Genomic DNA, 16927 nt, shown 5'->3' with positions numbered 1-16927 from the left:
ATGGGCGTTTCGCGAAATCTGGACGCGGCGAGTGAAGCTGAATCTGTCCAGAACGCCTGGGAAGATGATTGCGCACTGGCCGGTCCCAGGATAAGTCCGTCTTCTGTTTCAGAGACAATTCTGCCCCCAACGAATGAATCTCCTCCTCGGCCAGGTACTCCCCAGTCCAAGCCCACTAAGCTAAATGATGAAGACTTCGGCGACTTTGTAACAGCGTCAACTGATCCTTTGAAGCGACCCATCTACCATGCAACAGAGGATGAGGACGAGACGCAGGGGCTATTGAACTCTTATTCTGCGCCTGTATGGGAGGCTGATACTTACGTCGGCATGGGCCTTGTGGAGCCTGTCATCGCCGGGATAGGTATGTTCAAGAGGACGGTGTTACCGGCAAGGAATCTGGCTACCTGGAAACTGAACAAAAGCCGAGCGCAGATGATTATAGAAGAACACAAGAAGAGGCGACTGCGAAAGCCTGTCATCTCTGCGACTCCTACACCTGCCCCATCTCCTACGAAGAAGGGTGCAACGGGGGTCACCACTAGTTCATTCGGAGCTGACTACAACCAGTATCTAGAAACGTACAGTAGCAATATCTCAGCGTCGGACCTGAACGGGGTGATGCGACCAGTAAGCTTGACAGCACCGATCGATGAGTTGATGGAGACGGAGCGTAAGGCCTGGGGGCCTTAAGTATGGGAACCTTGGCCAGACCACTGCATAGATATAACAACTAGTCATTCCAGGCAAACAATGGACCTTAAATGACTCTGAACACCCTCGAATCGAGGATATATGCATGTGCGTTGGAATCCGTCTACTGCTTGCATCATCACACCAGTTAGACGCGTGTGAAGGAGATGCAGATGGCCGTGCTAGCGGCATCTGATAGAAAACGCAACGGGTGTTAAAACAAGATCGAGATGTCGCATGGGTACTCGCGGTGAACATTACTCCAAAAATGCAGTGGGCCACCTGGGCAGCATCGAAAGGACTCACGTGCAAGTTTTAGTACACCCACAGTGCATCTCCAACAGCGCGTTCTCCACAAAGAAGCCTCCCCCAAGCCACCGGCTCCACAGCCTTAATCCGAACCGAAAAAAACTTGGTGCTGTCGCGTGGTTGACGCACCCTGTCCCTGATGATCGTAAATCCCGCAAGCTGGATACTTCAACCGGCACACCTACCGTAGAACCAAACACCTCCCCGAAGACTTGGGTTTGACAACACCCGTCCCTTCGAAACGAGGGCATTTTTAGGCATTTCCCAGGTTATTCCCACAAGTGCTGACGCGCGGAACTACGCTTTTTGGCAAGCCGCCCAAGCAATTTCTTAGACGAGCCGAAGCATCGGACTAGGCCGGAGCTTTTCGCGCCTTCGCGATGCTTAGCCACCAAGCACCAAAGCGGCGCGAAACACCGTCTTGGTGCGCCCGTGTCGCGAACTTTCACCCTGTTAGCGACATCATAATGCGCCGGGAGTACCTATTGCGGTAATTCCGATGGGCGACTGCGAGCTGACTGGTGAATTGCGACGAATCACACAGGGCGACCCTGGCATCCCCGTGCGATCGGGTAGTGTGTCTTTCTCCGCACGCCAAACTCCACGGGGTTGGGATCACCAGCGGCTCCAGACCAAACGTCATCGTCGAGAGCAAACTGTGGGGATGACGCCGGTAGACAGGGCGGTTCGGCGTTATTGCTGGGTTGGCGGCGTGAGGACGGACTCTACTGTTACATTGGTGGCAGAGAGTCGCGGTTGCCCTTTCACATTTTCTTAAGAGAGGGTCGTCGCGCCTGCTGTCGTACCTCATCGATCGCACCTCGCAGGAACCGGAAGCGAGCTGGCCTCTTGTGTTGTTGTTTTGTTGCAACGCCCTTCTTACCTCGTTGTCTAGCACGACACGCATTGATCGTTGGTATTACTAAACAAGATGGGCAAGTTTTATGGCCTCAAGGGCACTAAGCTCAACATTGCTATTGCTGTGATAGCAGGCACGGATTTCGCGCTCTTTGGTTATGGTAAGCATTCATGCCATCACTGTTGGTATCAGTTCTAACATTGGCTCAGATCAGGGTGTAATGGGCGGTTTGCTCACGCTGGGCTCTTTCATCAAATACTTCCCCGAAATCGACAGCAACAACCCACCACCAGGGAGCTCGAAAAGCCATGCCGCGACTATCCAAGCCATCACAGGTAAGCTCACCCAGCATCTAAATCCAACGTCGCTAATGTCCGTCTAGTCGGTGCCTACACACTGGGCTGCTTCTTCGGCGCCGTAGCAACCATCTGGCTCGGTAACATGCTCGGGCGCAAGAAGACCATCTTCATCGGCAGCGCTATCATGATAGTCGGAGCCATCCTCCAAACAGCATCGTACGGACTCGCACAGCTCATCATCGGACGATGGATTACCGGTTTCGGCAACGGCATGAACACAAGCACAGTCCCAACATGGCAGTCCGAGACATCGAAACCGCATCGCAGAGGGCAGATGGTCATGATTGAAGGCTCAATGATTGTCTTCGGTGTCATGCTTAGCTACTGGCTCGATCTCGGCTTCTCCTTCCTCGAACCCAGCAGCATCGCCTGGCGCTTCCCTATCGCTTTCCAGATCATCTTGGCCCTTTTCATTCTCGTTATGATTCCTGGTCTTCCCGAAAGTCCGCGTTGGCTGGTACTGAAGGGTCGCGAGGAAGAGGCTCTTGAAGTTTTGGCTGCGTTGAGCGACCTTCCTATGGACGACAAGAAGGTCGAAGCCGAGTTCCAGGCTGTCAAGGATGTTACTGAGGAGATGTCACGTGGTGGCTTCCGCGATTGCTTCAAGAGGAACAAGAACCGCAACTTCCACCGCACTGTGTTGGGCTATGTCAACCAGATGTTCCAACAGGTAAGCTTCGCTTTTCCAACAGGACAAGAGATAGTAACTAACAATACTCCAGATCTCCGGTATCAACCTGGTATGTAATTGCCAATGTACGAACTGCATGTGAGACAAAAACTGACTTCGTACACCCATCTTTAGGTAACATACTACGCTGCAACCATCTTCGAAAACTCCATCGGTCTCTCGCCCTTCCTCAGTCGCCTTCTATCCGCCTGCAACGGCACCGAATACTGGATGGCTAGTTGGATCGCCATCTTCACAATCGAGAAGTTTGGACGCCGCTCTTTGATGATGTTCGGTGCGGCCGGCATGTCCATGTCCATGGCCGTGCTAGCAGGTGCAACCAGCAACATCGGCAACACAAGCCTGGGTCTCCTCGCCACCGTCTTCCTCTTCGTATTCAACTCCTTTTTCGCCATCGGCTGGCTAGGCATGACATGGCTGTACCCCGCAGAAATCACACCACTATCCATCCGCGCGCCCGCCAATGCCATTTCCACAACAGCCAACTGGATCTTCAACTTCCTTGTCGTAATGATCACGCCCCCTGCTTTCGCAAACATTGGCTACCAGACCTACATCATCTTCGCCGTTATCAATGCCGCAATGGTACCCTCGGTATATTTCTTCTTCCCGGAAACCGCATACCGCTCTCTCGAGGAGATGGATGAGATCTTCCACGCGGCAAGCGGTCCGTTTGATGTCGTTGGTATTGCGCATAACTTGCCGCATCGCTATGGCAAGAAGGGCGAGTTGCTTGTGGACTATGCGGATACGGAGCAGGCGCATGAGGCGGAGCGGAGACGTAGCTCCGTTGTGGCTACGCAGTCGAATGGGGGTGTGCTGGCAAAGGACAATGAGAAGGAGCTTAGGGAGCATGTTGATAACGCGGGGAAGTAGATGGTGGCTGATGGGTTAACGACGATGAATACATTGTATTCTCTGAATGTGACTGTTCTGTCCAGATGTGTGCAATTGTCTTCTTCGACGTGACACTTATATTCACTACGTGAATCATGTCCTCTTTCCTGTGCTGGGTATGAACACATTTGCGTCCTCCATTTCGTGTGCCCAAAAAACTGATAGATGACGTTTGATGTAAGCAAATTTCTCTCGCACCATTTTCTCAACTTCTCATTCGATCCTGATCGTTGGTCTGGCTCTCATCTTTCCCATCATACTTCACCCTTCTCGGCTCCTTCTCCAACTCATCCCACATTTCCTTACTGTAATACCCAAAGCAAACATCGCAGTTCCCACACTTGCCACAGCCTTTGGGCTCCCTACGACCCGTATACACATTGAAGACCCAATCTGCTGGTCTCTCACCCCACGGACCGCTCTTGAGGTCGTACTTGTCAGGCGCCTCAGGGAACTGAATCTCATGACGCGGCTTGGTGCGATTCGTGAGCGTATGAAGATCCCTGCCCCTCTTCCTCGCTACTTCAATCGCGCGACGGAACCAGACCTTGCTCTTTTCGTTCGGTGAGGGTTCTCCTCCGCGCCCGGGACTGAAAGTAGTGATGGGCCCACTGCTTTTCTCCACGTTCTCCAGATACACAGCTTTCGGCACTGCAATTCCGGGCCCTGGGACTCCGAACAGAGATAGTGTGTTATACTTGCGATTTCTCTCATTCGTGGGAGTATCTTTTCCAATAGGTCGTCCTCCGATCAGAGAAATGATGGCATCTTCGAAGCCTTGTTCCTCGTTCGGTTCCCATTTGATGTAAGATTCGCTGAGCGATCCCCACAGAACTAGGGCTTCGTAATTCCATACACTCTCCAGGAAGCAGCGTTCCAAATACGCTCCATCGCTCTCCCAATCTTCTGCGCTGTCGTCTCTGTTGTAGAAGGCCTCGAGCTCAATGTCTTGGATGTCCATGCAGAGATGCTTTAATTTCCTCATGTTGCTGAGTTCTTCTGGGCGGAAGGCTGCGCAGCGATAGCCGTGAATGTTATGGGGATTGTCATGATAGTCATAGAACATCAGACTTTCCAGGGTGTTCCCTTGGTAGGTGCCGAGATTGCGAACGAGTTCGTCCGCGTCCTCGAGACAAGGAGCATCGTCGGCGCGGAAAGAGGCTGTGATGAGTCCTGATGGGGCGGCAGTAAGAGCAGTAAGGAATTCTTGCCCAAATTCCCCACAACTGTCCAAGAACAGATGTTTGACAGGAGAGGTTCCAGCGGGTAGAAGATTATTCCAGGGCGTCTCGTCTTGAAAATCACCTACGCAATTTCTAAAGTATATCTTTTCGAGGCTTGGGAGACGGAGGAGCTGAACAAGAAATCCTGTGTTGCGAGGCCAGGTATTGGGATGGTAGGCCGAATCCATCCAAGTTCCGGTGGGCAGACCAACAGCGACTGAACGAAGGTTTTTGAGGCCAGGTCCCCAAGAAGTTTTCTTGTTGTGAGCGTCGTTGATAAAAATTTGAAGCCAGTCGAGACATGACCTCGATACCGTCCCATCGCGCGCCGTCATGACGAACTTGACGTCTCGAAGCCTAGGACAATTTGCAACGAGAAGGGCCTTCAGGTAAATGTCATAGCCATCAATAATCTGTGTACGTGCCTCCTCATCGCGTGCACCGGGAATAAGATCACTCTGTGCTTGATCTAATGGCTCCATATAGTCGTCGATTTCACCGGGTATGAACTCCCAGGTTGTTGGCGACCGTGAGCTCTGGTCGATTGGAACATCGAAGTCAAGCGTCTTCCATGCATCCCATCCTGTGCGATCATACCAAACCTCCAGACTTCGAACGTGCCAGGCTGGGATTGGGTCACCATATCCGTAAGCGCTTCGGAGGAGTGTGGGAACAGTTGTTGGGTCAATATCAGACGCGACACAATACTTTGTATGAGCGTCGCGATGGCGTTTGAGAACGTCTGCAGAGCATGCGAATAAATGCTTGCAGGTATATGCGAAGTCGATCTGAGATGCGGGAGGTATGTAGTCGATGATATGATGAACGAGTTCAGTCGCAAGATTTGTGATGAAGCACGAGCTGTTGGTATTGACTGCAGAAACGTCGCTCAAGTCAGATGGGTGGGAAGGCAAAGAGGCGGTGAAGGTGAAATTGAAAAGGGCTCCTTTCCATTCATCCATGTTGTGTTTGAGGAACTATGAAGCGGACGCCTGATTGAGAGGAGCAACCGACTTTATACTTCTCGTGAGAAGCCAATTCAAAGCGTGAGACTTTGTCTCGGCGTGGTGGAAGCGGTTTGGTGTTTTAGGCATCCTTCTGCTGCCTTCGGCTAATAGAGTGCTAGTTTTGCCGACGCTTCCATCTCCAATTGTAGCCCGTACACGAGTAGCACAACCACTTATGCGCATTTCTGGAGACAGTCGAGAGTTGTGGTCAATCTGGCTCGCACGTCGAAGTGTCAACGTGTAGCGTACGCCACCACAAGATCATATGTCTGGTACGATGGATGGTGGTGATGAGGTATGCGGTGTCGCGTAAGCAAAGGTATCTAGTTTGTGCCTCGTGAGGATGACATGAGCGCGAAGGTAGCTATGCGCTGTAGGAGCTGATAAAGTACTGCGGTATTGTCAGTCTGGTGAGCGAGGGTGTGAAGAGTGCAACGTACTGTCAGGACCGACTCGTCATCGCCATTATCGTTGGGTAGGTAAACATAGAGGATAAGTGCATGCTCATGACAGAAGCCTTGAGAATGTCAGCATGTTGGCAGATTTGAAGTTCGTACGACTTACAAGCGATAACTCGTCCCCCCAGCCTACCCACACTCATGACCTTACCCCAGTCACGCCCATCGATCCTCACTGTAGCCCAGCCTTCTTCACTACGCCCGTCCGCCGTGCCCAGCTGCTTCATACGCGTGCTTGGGTGTTCAGCTACGCCATCTTCTCCACCAGCGACGTGGCCAGGGTCAAGTTCTGGATTGCTAAGATCGGTCCAGATGGAGGATATGTTCATGGCGTCGGATCGGATCCTCATCCTGAGGCAGCCGTGCATGTTGGCGGCCACCTCTAGCCGTGTCCTTGATGCCGTCGTCGCGGTGCTTGCCTTGGTGTCTGCCAGCGCGAGCTTGGTGAACCTGTCGCTGATGCTCTTCAGCTGCATCAGAGGAGGCAGTATGATGTGTACGTCTGGCTCTCTACAGACGGGCTCATGCAGGTGCGCTACAGTGTCTGGCGCAAGCACTCGCACAGGTATCTCCTGCGTGACGATGGTCTCGCGGTTTCCTCCACCAAATTCGTTGTCAAAGGCAGCGTCGAAGCCATCGTCGTTGTTGGCTGTGGCTGCAGGGAAGGCGCTGTACGTGTTCGAGGAGGTCGTGGTGACGATGGTGAGGGCAAGCATGGGCAGGTTGTCCTTCTTGGTGAGGCGTATCTGGGCCGACGTGGCATTGAGGGCCGACTTGAGGGCGCGGTTCAGCGACGTGAGCGGAACTTCGAGGTTGATGACGTTGTTCGCTGCTGACTGCACGCTGATGGTCTCGAAGATGGAGTCCTGCGCGGCGCATTAACATCGAGCCAGTCACAGATGAGACGGTATGCTTACAATAGAGAGGACACTGCATGCGGTTAGAACGAGAGACACCGAGGTATGAGGCGCCTACTCACGCCCATACTTGAGTGCCCTGCTCTGGGATGATGGTGAAGCATACTTGCTCCTCGCTGAGCTTCACCCACGCGAGCGGGCCGAGCGAATTGAGCGACGCCGTAAGCTCTACAAGGGGTTAGTCGCAGAATGAAGTGTCGGCTTATGCACCTACTCGTAAAGGTATTAATGTTCTGTATCGACGCCTTGAAGCGCATCTTGCCGGTGTTGTCGCACGATGCAGTTGGGAAGTCGCGACGCGTCGAGAAATGTGGAGGGGAGGCCAAGCAAACGTCATCGCCTGCGCGTTACTCACCACATCATCACCAGTGGCCTTCACCAACTCTCCCGGTCATCGTCGCGCATTCAATCTGTCTTATTGCACGCGTTTTTCATATATAAGATTTCGACGAAACAGCGAAATAGCCCAAGCTTATCTATTCTCGATTAACTACGACGAGGCAGCGACTTCCCAAATCGTGTTCCGAACATGAGCAACACTATCGCAACCTTCTTTCTACGCCTGTCTCTGCACAGAAATACCAGTGTTCGATACTGTTGTCTTCGAGTACATCTAACCAGATATTAGTAGGGTCGGGTGGTACGCCATGTACAACTAACCTGTCCACTCGTTCCTTGTATCTCATATCGACCTGCGCCGGAGAGCGGGACATCCACGCCGCTCTTAGTAGTTGCCGAAACTGCAGTAAACGATACTGTTCCGAAATTCGGTGTAGCTACAAGCTGGCCTGGGATCACCTGGTATGCCTGCACGAACCAGTTTGCCGCCAGCGCAGTCAGAGAGGACGGATCCACGCCATTCGGGGCCGCGAGTGTTTGTGTTGTCCTCTTGTTCTGCGTCTTGTTCTCAATCGTCACAGTACCCCCTGCAGTAGCCACGCTGACTGTCACGGTGATTGAATTACCGTTGGCAACAGGAACCGTCGAAGTGGTATCTGTCACCGGACCGGGGAAGTATGCAGAGAAGCTTCTGAGCGTACTGTTGTACACGATGCCACCACCGAGTACGTTCTCCTGTTCAAGTGTGTCCCCTATGCCGACCCAGATCGAGAGTCGGTTGCTACCCGATAAGTTCGGTACTGTGAACTGTATATGCAGTTAGTACTCATATCACATGCGGCACGAGAGTCACTCACAGTGCCTGTTACGCTGGCAAACGAGTCGCCTTGAGGCGCTTTGAGTACTGCACCCCCACGATTCAAGTCGAAGGCGGCAGATGCAGCTGACACCCAGCACGCGAGAATAGTACTGGTTTTCATGGTTGACTTCGATCTAACCAGTAAAGAGAAGAAATGCCGTGCGACAAGACGTCCAATGAGAAGAGATGCAAAAGCTTCCGGGTTTGAAGAGCGGAAGTGGTTGACGTTCCAGAAGGATATTTGAGATTCTGGAGTCTATACCTGACAGCACCACATGGACTATATTGCTTCCATGGGATCGTACCCGGTTGATAAGGGCTCGTTCCTTGCGATCAGATCCCACTCTCTTCAACAGCCTATTCTCTCGGCCCACTGTACGCTTCAACAATCCGATCAGCACGTGACTACAACCCTTTGGCCTCCGTCGCTACCCAGCTGGGCACCTTATGATCGGCCAATGACAAGCGCGAAATTCTTTTGTACCATGCCAATGCATCCGTACGAATGGCACGCGTTGATGAGGAACGGGGGTTGGACAATATAAACAAATGGTAAGGATTGGTACCCCACAGCTTGGCGCGACGGCAAAGTAGAATAGATTGAGGCTCACGCAACCTTGTCTCAACGTCCGCGAATATCATCCTATCCGAGAAGCGGATCATCCACTTACAGTTCTTTGGTAACCGAAGTTCTCGTTGTACAGGTGGGGCGTTGTACGTTCCGCCGCTCATGTGCATGCAACTGCCGACGGCATGACAAGACCTCCAATACTTGTGGAATATCGAAGAGTAGCATCACTGGACTCATTCGGGCTCGAGGAACACCTTTGCCAATCACAGCGGTGCTGTTGGCGACCTAATACGTTCAGCTCAGCATGATCATGAGATGGTAAACTGGCCAAGCCGACGATTAAGTATTTGCAACTCGATCAGCAGCACTATGGATGACATGAGCGCCCGATACGATAGGTCATGTGAACGTAAGTGGATGAAGAGCGTGCGACATCGTAATCCAGGAGCGTTGATGTGGAGGCTACCCACTCATGCGACGACATCGTGCATCCACATTCATCTTTCGAGTCCCAAAGCGCATTAGCTTCCATCCGGCGCAAGATGCTGCCCATCGCTATCTTGACCAAGACCGAGATTTGCCTTTGCGACACGGCATACCCGCTCGGCATTACCACCCTTGATCCCGGCGGTGTTGCGTGCATATTTCACACTGTTGTATAAAATAGTGAGCAAGCATACCTCTTACCGCCTCCATCTTCTTCTTTCAAGCAGGACATCACCAGCCTTGTAAAATGAAAGTTTTCAGTGCTACCGCCCTTGCACTAGTTGCACCCGCAACGGCGCTTCTGCGCTTCCCATGCGCTCAGTTAGTCATCGACAGGCTAGACCCTCTGGTCACACCAGGCCAGGCTCCCTCGCCGCATTTGCATCAAATTCTTGGAGGTAACTCCTTCAACGTCACCATGGATCCCGAGAAAGACATGCCAGGAGAGTCAACATGCACATCATGCCAGTTCAGCGAGGACTTCTCCGTATGTCGAACCAACCACCTGTTGATTGAACAATTTCGCTGATAAATATGTAGAACTACTGGACAGCCGTTCTATACTTCAAAGCCAGAAACGGTACATACAAGCGCGTTCCCCAGATCCCCAATTCTGGGTTCAACGGCGTGAACGGGGGCATGACAGTGTATTACATGCAAGACGGCCTCTACAACTTCCAGCAAACCTCCAAGGTCCAGGCTTTCCAACCCGGCTTCCGCATGTTCATCGGCGACGTCAACGCGCGCACCAAAGACGAAGCAGAACGCTTCCGTCAGCTAACATTTACTTGCTTGGACACCATCAACACGCGTGACCCGCAGACACTCGACTTTCCCACTCAGCCGTGTAAGACGGGTATCATGACTGCTGTTCGCTTTCCCACGTACGTCTTCTCCTTCCCTCTCTTCTTATGAATGCAGCATATCAGTCTACTAACATGCCCTAGCTGCTGGGATGGTGTCAACTTGGACTCTCCAGACCACATGGCACACATGTCCTACCCAGAATACGGGTCTTTCGAATCTGGCGGCCCCTGCCCCGCCAGCCACCCCGTGCGTATGGGCCAGCTCTTCTACGAAGTCATCTGGGATACAAGCAAGTTCAACAACAAGGCTGATTGGCCTGAAGATGGCAGTCAACCGTTTGTCTGGAGTTTCGGCGATGGGTGAGTCAAGGACTCTTATACTAGCTGGTGTGATTGCTAATGAATTTTGGCAGTACGGGCTACGCAAACCATGGCGATTACCTCTTCGGCTGGCAAGGCGACGCACTTCAACGCGCTCTCGACTCGCCTTGCTACCAGAACTGTCCCACGCTCAAGACGCAGGATGCTGCCGCGATGAACAAATGCACTGTTCCGCGTGTTGTCAAGGAGGAGATTGATGCGTGGGTGAGCGAGCTACCTGGCGGCCACCAAGCACAGTATGTCAAGAAGCGATGGGCAGAGTAGAAGTGTACTCATTCGTAGTATGGACTCAAGATTGATTCAGGTTGAGATAAAGAAATTATGACTATGGACTCTGGTAGCTACTGAGTAGGTAATGCTAAGTGAGATGCATCTTTGCATCTCATCTTGCTAGTAATACATGAGATGTTCTGAAGAGAAACTTTCTAATGATGGTATATGACTCCGGCCGAAATATGGCACTGCGGTTTGCGACGAAATGTTGTGTGCAAGGAAAGACCGCTGTTAAGAAAGGAAATGTTGCGCTGTTGCGCTGTTATCCGCGCGCGAGCCATTCGCGGGATCGAATGCGCGGTAGGGGTTTGTGGAGACTGCATTTAGCTGTCCCACGTATGCGGATCACGGTGATCTCGCTCGAGTCTGCTTCGCTTTGTAGTGCGGATTCACCTGCAGCGCCGTTCCGCACCCGTGGTGCTGGGCATGTGCATAGGACTCCAGCACTGTCAACGGCGTCTTCATCGTCTTCCAGGTATATTGTGGGCGCGACGGAACTTCCTCCGTCTTCGCTTTTTTCTTCAAAGAGACCGATCTCCTTGTCCCAAATCTCGTTACTACTTTGCCTCTTCAATCCTAGGCTCTTCACAATCTCTTCGAGCTCCGACGCACTGATCCTGGCTCTTCCGCTCATCGCTTTTTCGAAATCGGCATCGGAGTCTTTGGGTGGAGAGTATGTAAAGTCGCTGAGTTGTGACCAGTCGCTCACTCTACGGGTGCTGACTGTAGATACGGAGAAGCGCGAAGATGGTCCTGGTTTTGTGACCCTACGGGGGCTGGATCGGGTTGAGGGTGCTTCGATGTCGAAGTCAAGGTTGGATTCGTCGTCGTGAAAGCGTGTTAGGCTGTTGTTATTATGGCCGTGAGAGGGGAAGTATGCTGTGTCAGGGCGGTAGATGACTGTTTGGCCAGAATAGCGGGAGTTATACGAGTTGTAGGAGTCATCCATTTCCGGTTCGTAAGACTCGGAGTAGCTGGGAACGAGATCGTCGACATCGCCGTGAATGAGGTGAACAGTGCTGCCGGCGACGGGGCCAGAGATGGCAGCCACACGCGGGGCTTTGCGAGGTGTATCGAGGGGATCGCGGATCGCTCTACCAAGAGGCACCAAAGTACTGAGGTTGACGGCTATCATGGCAGCTAGGAATTCGATCATGCCCCAGGTAGTGAAATTCAAGTCGAAGTTGTTGCGATGGCCAACGTGACCCCAAGAGGTGTAGACCGTTCGGGTTCTGATAATGGCCACAGCGCATACACTGCAGATGTGTTAGCGGCCAATACTTCAGGGGCACCTTTGCGAACTATGAGAACATACAAGAGACCCAATAATAGAACTGCGAGGATGTGTAGCTTGGCTCCAAGATTGGAAGGAGTACCGACGGCGATGGGTAAAACAACGACGACCATCAGCACGTTGGACGCTGTGTTGATCGCTAGACGAATGGGTCAGATCTGTTTGTTGGAGGCAAGAGTGTTGTACTTACAGTAATTCGCCATGGCCCAAATCTCGGACTCGCTTTGCGACATACATAATGCCGTATTATCGAGCGAGAGATCCCAAGCCGCCACGAGCGGTACACACTGAGCAAGAAGCGATGTGAACCATTCAATTGTGTGCCAGAATACGAGTACTAGGTGTGTCAGCTTTTGCTCCTGAAAGCTAGGTTGATTTAGACATACGGATGAGGCAGATGAGAAGGAAGGTGCGTCCCATCTGTAGATACGACTGGCGTCTAGCACTTGTAAGAGGCAAAAGAGTGAAAGCAGCCGACAGCTTCACGAGACCAAGCCCAAAGATGATGAATGAGTTCAACGCCCACATCCACGGGCCCATTTGGACGGTCTTGCTGGCGGGTAAGACATAGTCGTCTTGCTGCTGTCCCAGACCGAGCTCTACGACTCCAGTGAATGCGATAAAGATTCCTATTGTGCATAGCTATTCTGTGTCAGCGGATATGAGCCATGTCATTAAACTGCACTGAGCTTACAGCGGCCAGAACCATTAGTCCATCATCGATGCCGAAGGAGCGAAGGAGCTTTCCACGAGTGAAGGCTCTGAGCGAGTAAACCAATAGTGCGGTCAAGACCAGCGTAACGACAATGGCAAGATGAAGGGGCCCCTTGTCGTGGACTAGCCAGGGCAGCGGAGTTTCTGTTGTTGGGACTGCGCTGGCATCGACACCCATTGCGTGAGCTGACGGTAGCAGTGTCCTGTTTGCTCCGTGTATTCATGCAGAGTTGTCGACCAGGCGAAGGTGAGGTGATTGAAACGATTGAATGTCTGATGAGAAGTACACGGGTGAAACGACTGTATGGCAGGAAGAAAGGACTGTGGTCGAGAGGAATAGAGGGGCACGGGATGTTTAGAGGAGAGCGTCTTGTACGACGAATTGGACATGGCGTTTCAGCCCGGGGTACCACCGCAGACACAGGCGCGTGGTTCACGGCTCCTCGCCGACGTCGCTATAGAGATAGCAAAGCTGCGCATGCACAGTGGGGAGCCAATCGAGTTGTCATAGTCTGCAAGGTACGCGAGCGGGGTGTTTTGTTTTCCCGTTGCGCCTTTGGATTAGTCCTCCACTGCAGGGCTTTTAGTGCCTTCCATGGTACAGCCCAGTCGCTCTAGTATTGCTATCGGGCGCCTGGGGACGGGATTATCAGGTACCGCTTCGGAAGGCTCCAGGACGCGACTGCTTTTCTCAAGGTTGACCCTCTTTGCCAGGGGCCAGTCTAGGGCTCTGGAGGGTCTTCCTCAGGGTCAATACGGTGGGCGTCCCCTCCCGCATACCAGCGCACGCTACCAAGTTCGCACCGAGCATAGCAGGTAACACATGAGTCCTCTGAAGACGAGATCTCGTTCCGATGGGAGATTGCATCATCGTGAGAGAGTAGATGCGCCTCTGTCTCCACACCATGCAGCCCGAAACAGCAGTAGTGAAGATTGTGGCTTGGAATCGAAGCAGTAGCAATGCAGCATTGCAGGACAGCCCCAAAAGAACAAACAGAAAAAACGAACTTCGAAGTCTAATGCCCTCCCAGGATGTATTTGTGAGATGGGTTCGTGTGGATGGGTGGAGAATGGCGCATTCTCTCCTGCATGCGACTGGTGGATCGCCGCGTTGCTTTTGCTCGTGATCTTCAGATTGACGAACGGGTATTGCGAATTCCAGCGCCACAACGATATGCGAGATGCAGGAGACCTTGCAAGCACGAGGTACCATCGATGGAAGGTCTGAGACGGGCTGGACTGCGGAGGTCGCACTGAGCCACGCGAGGAGGCGCATTACAACACCGATGTCTCCAACGGGATAGACTCGTGGCTCACTGGCTACCTAGGTATCGGCGGTGCATCTCACTTCAGATCTGGTGGACATGATGAAACGCGATCCTAGAAAAAGCATTGATGCGTTGGTGTGCGATGGGTTCATAGAGTTGAGGGGGTAGGAGGTGGTCAGAATGGTAGCGAAGGTGTCGCTCCAGTGGCATCGAGGATGGTGGCTTACGCTTTGTTAGGAGCTGGCGGCGGGGAAGGAAATCTCCACGAGCCGGCCTTGGCACGCTAACTCGACCCAACAACTGGCGTAGACAAGCGTCGCCCTGAAGCTATCCATCATTTCTACACTGGCGCATGCGCACAGCACAGCGTCTGCCGCAACCCGACCCAAATGTCTCCTCCCGGTCCCGCAGACCATCAACACACAGTCCCGTCAACCCCTCCGAGGGGCCTCGAGCGCTGCGACTAGTTACAGACGAGGATCACTGAGCCTTTCGAGAGACGCATCAAACTCCCATCTACCGCACAGGCGCTCGATCTTCGCCCTACACCCAAAAAGCCCTCGAGGGGGTTCTATTTCGATGCGAAAAGGTCTCGATGGTGTGACTGTGGAGAAACACGCTGGTTGCACGAAGCCCGGAAGTCAGTCGCCGCAATACAGAGCCGGAGCGATGTGCACGCTGTCTGGTCAAAATCATATAGACCGGTTGTTTGTATGAGCTTCGGTGAAGCATTTGACGGGCTAAGGCTAATGTTTTTCTTCGCACTTGTCCATTGTTCCTTAGTCTACTGAACATCAGCCTTTCATCTCAGTACCCTGCGACGACTACTGCGATTGCGACTACCGTTGCCACCTGTCCAGCTATCACCCAAGACCTGCGCGCACCAGTGCTCTCCAGGAGATCCCATGGCTCTTCTTCTTCGGGTTCTCGGCTACCCTCAGCCACGTGGTCGGGTGTGACGCATACGACGTGTGTCTCTGTCGTGCCGTCGGCAAGGTAAGCCGCGAACACGGATGGTACAGGCCGCTTGACGGAAACGTCATACGATTCGAAGCTGCCGGCGTCACGGTCCCGTTGATCGTATTTAATTGAATAAGTATCCATGAGCCTTGTGTGGTATCGCTCAGGAACACGTTCTCCTGGTGGCGGTCTATCATCACATGTCTCGTTCGAGAAGCCGAGAACTGGGGCTGCGTTGTTTCATTAGCAATCAGCGCTATCAGAAGGAAAGATGCAAACACTCACTCTTCACAATCAACGGGGCCAGTATTTCGCTGGGACAAGCATCTCTAATCCGATCGCTGTCGATGTCCTCACATTCCATGTCGTCCATGGAGACCCCAGAAGTCACAGATGGAAAAGATATTTCGCGCAATACATCCATGCACTCAGCACTCAGCACACCTTCGCAACCGTTCTCGCCTGGTCCCGTCGCTGAAGCATTGATGGCTTTGAACCGATGGAAGCAACCCATAGTTACGCTTGTCAACTCTGGATGGCTGATATAAGCAGTAGTCGAACTGTAACTAAACCCCCGGCGGTCGTTCACGGCGAGCGATATATACCAGTCTTCCTTGGATGTCATCTGAAACCCGGTCTGACCAGAGGAGTTGTACGTAGGCGTTGTAATAGGACACCATGGTGTGTTATCGTTGAGCTGGGCGAAACAGGACTGTAAGAGAGTGATTACTATGAGTAAATAGGCGGGTAGGAAATCTGAAGTAGCCATCGTATTTGGCTAGGTCGTAGCTGCGGAAAAGAACGTATCAAAGTAAGCAACGTGATCATACTATATAGAGGACATGTTAGCCATGATATACTCCGGAGTAGTTGGCTATGCTGCATAAGAGCCATCGTTGCCCGCCTAAAGTGGTCAGGACTAGGTTGATTGGAAGCAGTATACCTGGCAGCGACTACTGCGCCGTACCCCATGTTCATTGTTTATCTTACACTAGAAGCGAACAGGCAGAGATCCGTGGTTGAAGAATAAGGCAAGCAACACGCCGCGCCGGATGACTGCCGGCTTGGCGCAGTTGCCCTGAAGACCTGCGGATAAGAGACAGAAAGCGCTTGAACATGTTATCATGGTGGTGGCAGTGCTAGAGTATGGGGTTTAATGACGTCGATTTTGTGGATTCGGTGTGACTGGAGTCGCATACAAATCTACCTCAACGGGTAACGCGCGCGACTGAGAGGCTCAATTCCACTACATACCAAGCCCTTGGAGCTGTTGGATATTCAGATACCACAACATGGATACGACCGCTCTTCTTGCCCCAAATGGATAGCCTGTTAGGTACCTTACGACAGCGAAAAGCACTGAGTGCACATACGTTCCGCAGAGACCTAAGCGCGCTCCTGCTATCGAAAGCCAGTGCGAGTTGCACAACGCGGGCAGCTTGATTCCAATAGTGCCCGGTGCCATCGATAGGATTCAACTAGTCGCTCTCCCCGCCTTACAGAATTGGCACGGTCGCATCTCGCTCGCACGGTGTCTGAGAGGTTAGACAGATTTACTTTGAA

At 52.5% G+C, this 16927-nt stretch overlaps 7 protein-coding genes across 7 annotated transcripts; 3 read left to right on the top strand and 4 right to left on the bottom strand.

Moving 5' to 3' along the window:
* On the top strand, positions 1 to 693 carry J4E83_002741 (uncharacterized protein; the record flags this gene model as incomplete). The annotated part of the gene is made up of 1 exon (XM_049329682.1): positions 1 to 693. The coding sequence occupies one exon, from the start codon at positions 1 to 3 to the stop codon at positions 691 to 693; it is 693 nt and encodes a 230-aa protein (XP_049191361.1).
* Positions 694 to 1933: 1240 nt separating this feature from the next.
* J4E83_002740 (uncharacterized protein) lies at positions 1934 to 3787 on the top strand (the record flags this gene model as incomplete). Its single annotated transcript, XM_049329681.1, has 5 exons — positions 1934 to 2021; positions 2071 to 2196; positions 2244 to 2890; positions 2943 to 2960; positions 3026 to 3787. The coding sequence occupies 5 exons, from the start codon at positions 1934 to 1936 to the stop codon at positions 3785 to 3787; spliced, it is 1641 nt and encodes a 546-aa protein (XP_049191360.1).
* A 226-nt stretch (positions 3788 to 4013) lies between these two features.
* On the bottom strand, positions 4014 to 4793 carry J4E83_002739 (uncharacterized protein; the record flags this gene model as incomplete). The annotated part of the gene is made up of 1 exon (XM_049329680.1): positions 4014 to 4793. The coding sequence occupies one exon, from the start codon at positions 4791 to 4793 to the stop codon at positions 4014 to 4016; it is 780 nt and encodes a 259-aa protein (XP_049191359.1).
* Positions 4794 to 6402: 1609 nt separating this feature from the next.
* Positions 6403 to 7670, bottom strand: J4E83_002738 (uncharacterized protein; the record flags this gene model as incomplete). The annotated part of the gene is made up of 6 exons (XM_049329679.1): positions 6403 to 6429; positions 6479 to 6555; positions 6603 to 7362; positions 7414 to 7426; positions 7476 to 7581; positions 7628 to 7670. 6 exons carry the CDS (start codon positions 7668 to 7670, stop codon positions 6403 to 6405), a joined length of 1026 nt encoding a protein of 341 aa, XP_049191358.1.
* Positions 7671 to 7969: 299 nt separating this feature from the next.
* Positions 7970 to 8732, bottom strand: J4E83_002737 (uncharacterized protein; the record flags this gene model as incomplete). Its single annotated transcript, XM_049329678.1, has 3 exons — positions 7970 to 8026; positions 8074 to 8559; positions 8610 to 8732. 3 exons carry the CDS (start codon positions 8730 to 8732, stop codon positions 7970 to 7972), a joined length of 666 nt encoding a protein of 221 aa, XP_049191357.1.
* Positions 8733 to 9915: 1183 nt separating this feature from the next.
* On the top strand, positions 9916 to 11119 carry J4E83_002736 (uncharacterized protein; the record flags this gene model as incomplete). Its single annotated transcript, XM_049329677.1, has 4 exons — positions 9916 to 10155; positions 10209 to 10552; positions 10616 to 10834; positions 10888 to 11119. The coding sequence occupies 4 exons, from the start codon at positions 9916 to 9918 to the stop codon at positions 11117 to 11119; spliced, it is 1035 nt and encodes a 344-aa protein (XP_049191356.1).
* Positions 11120 to 11390: 271 nt separating this feature from the next.
* J4E83_002735 (uncharacterized protein) lies at positions 11391 to 12962 on the bottom strand (the record flags this gene model as incomplete). Its single annotated transcript, XM_049329676.1, has 2 exons — positions 11391 to 12384; positions 12955 to 12962. 2 exons carry the CDS (start codon positions 12960 to 12962, stop codon positions 11391 to 11393), a joined length of 1002 nt encoding a protein of 333 aa, XP_049191355.1.
* Positions 12963 to 16927: the final 3965 nt, after the last annotated feature.

Source organism: Alternaria metachromatica (genome assembly GCF_023757995.1).
Source record: "Alternaria metachromatica strain BMP 0045 chromosome Unknown scaffold_4, whole genome shotgun sequence".
Taxonomy (NCBI): Eukaryota; Fungi; Ascomycota; class Dothideomycetes; order Pleosporales; family Pleosporaceae; genus Alternaria; species Alternaria metachromatica.
Note: the sequence above shows the minus strand (reverse complement) of the source record. Positions and strands in the feature narration are given on the sequence as shown.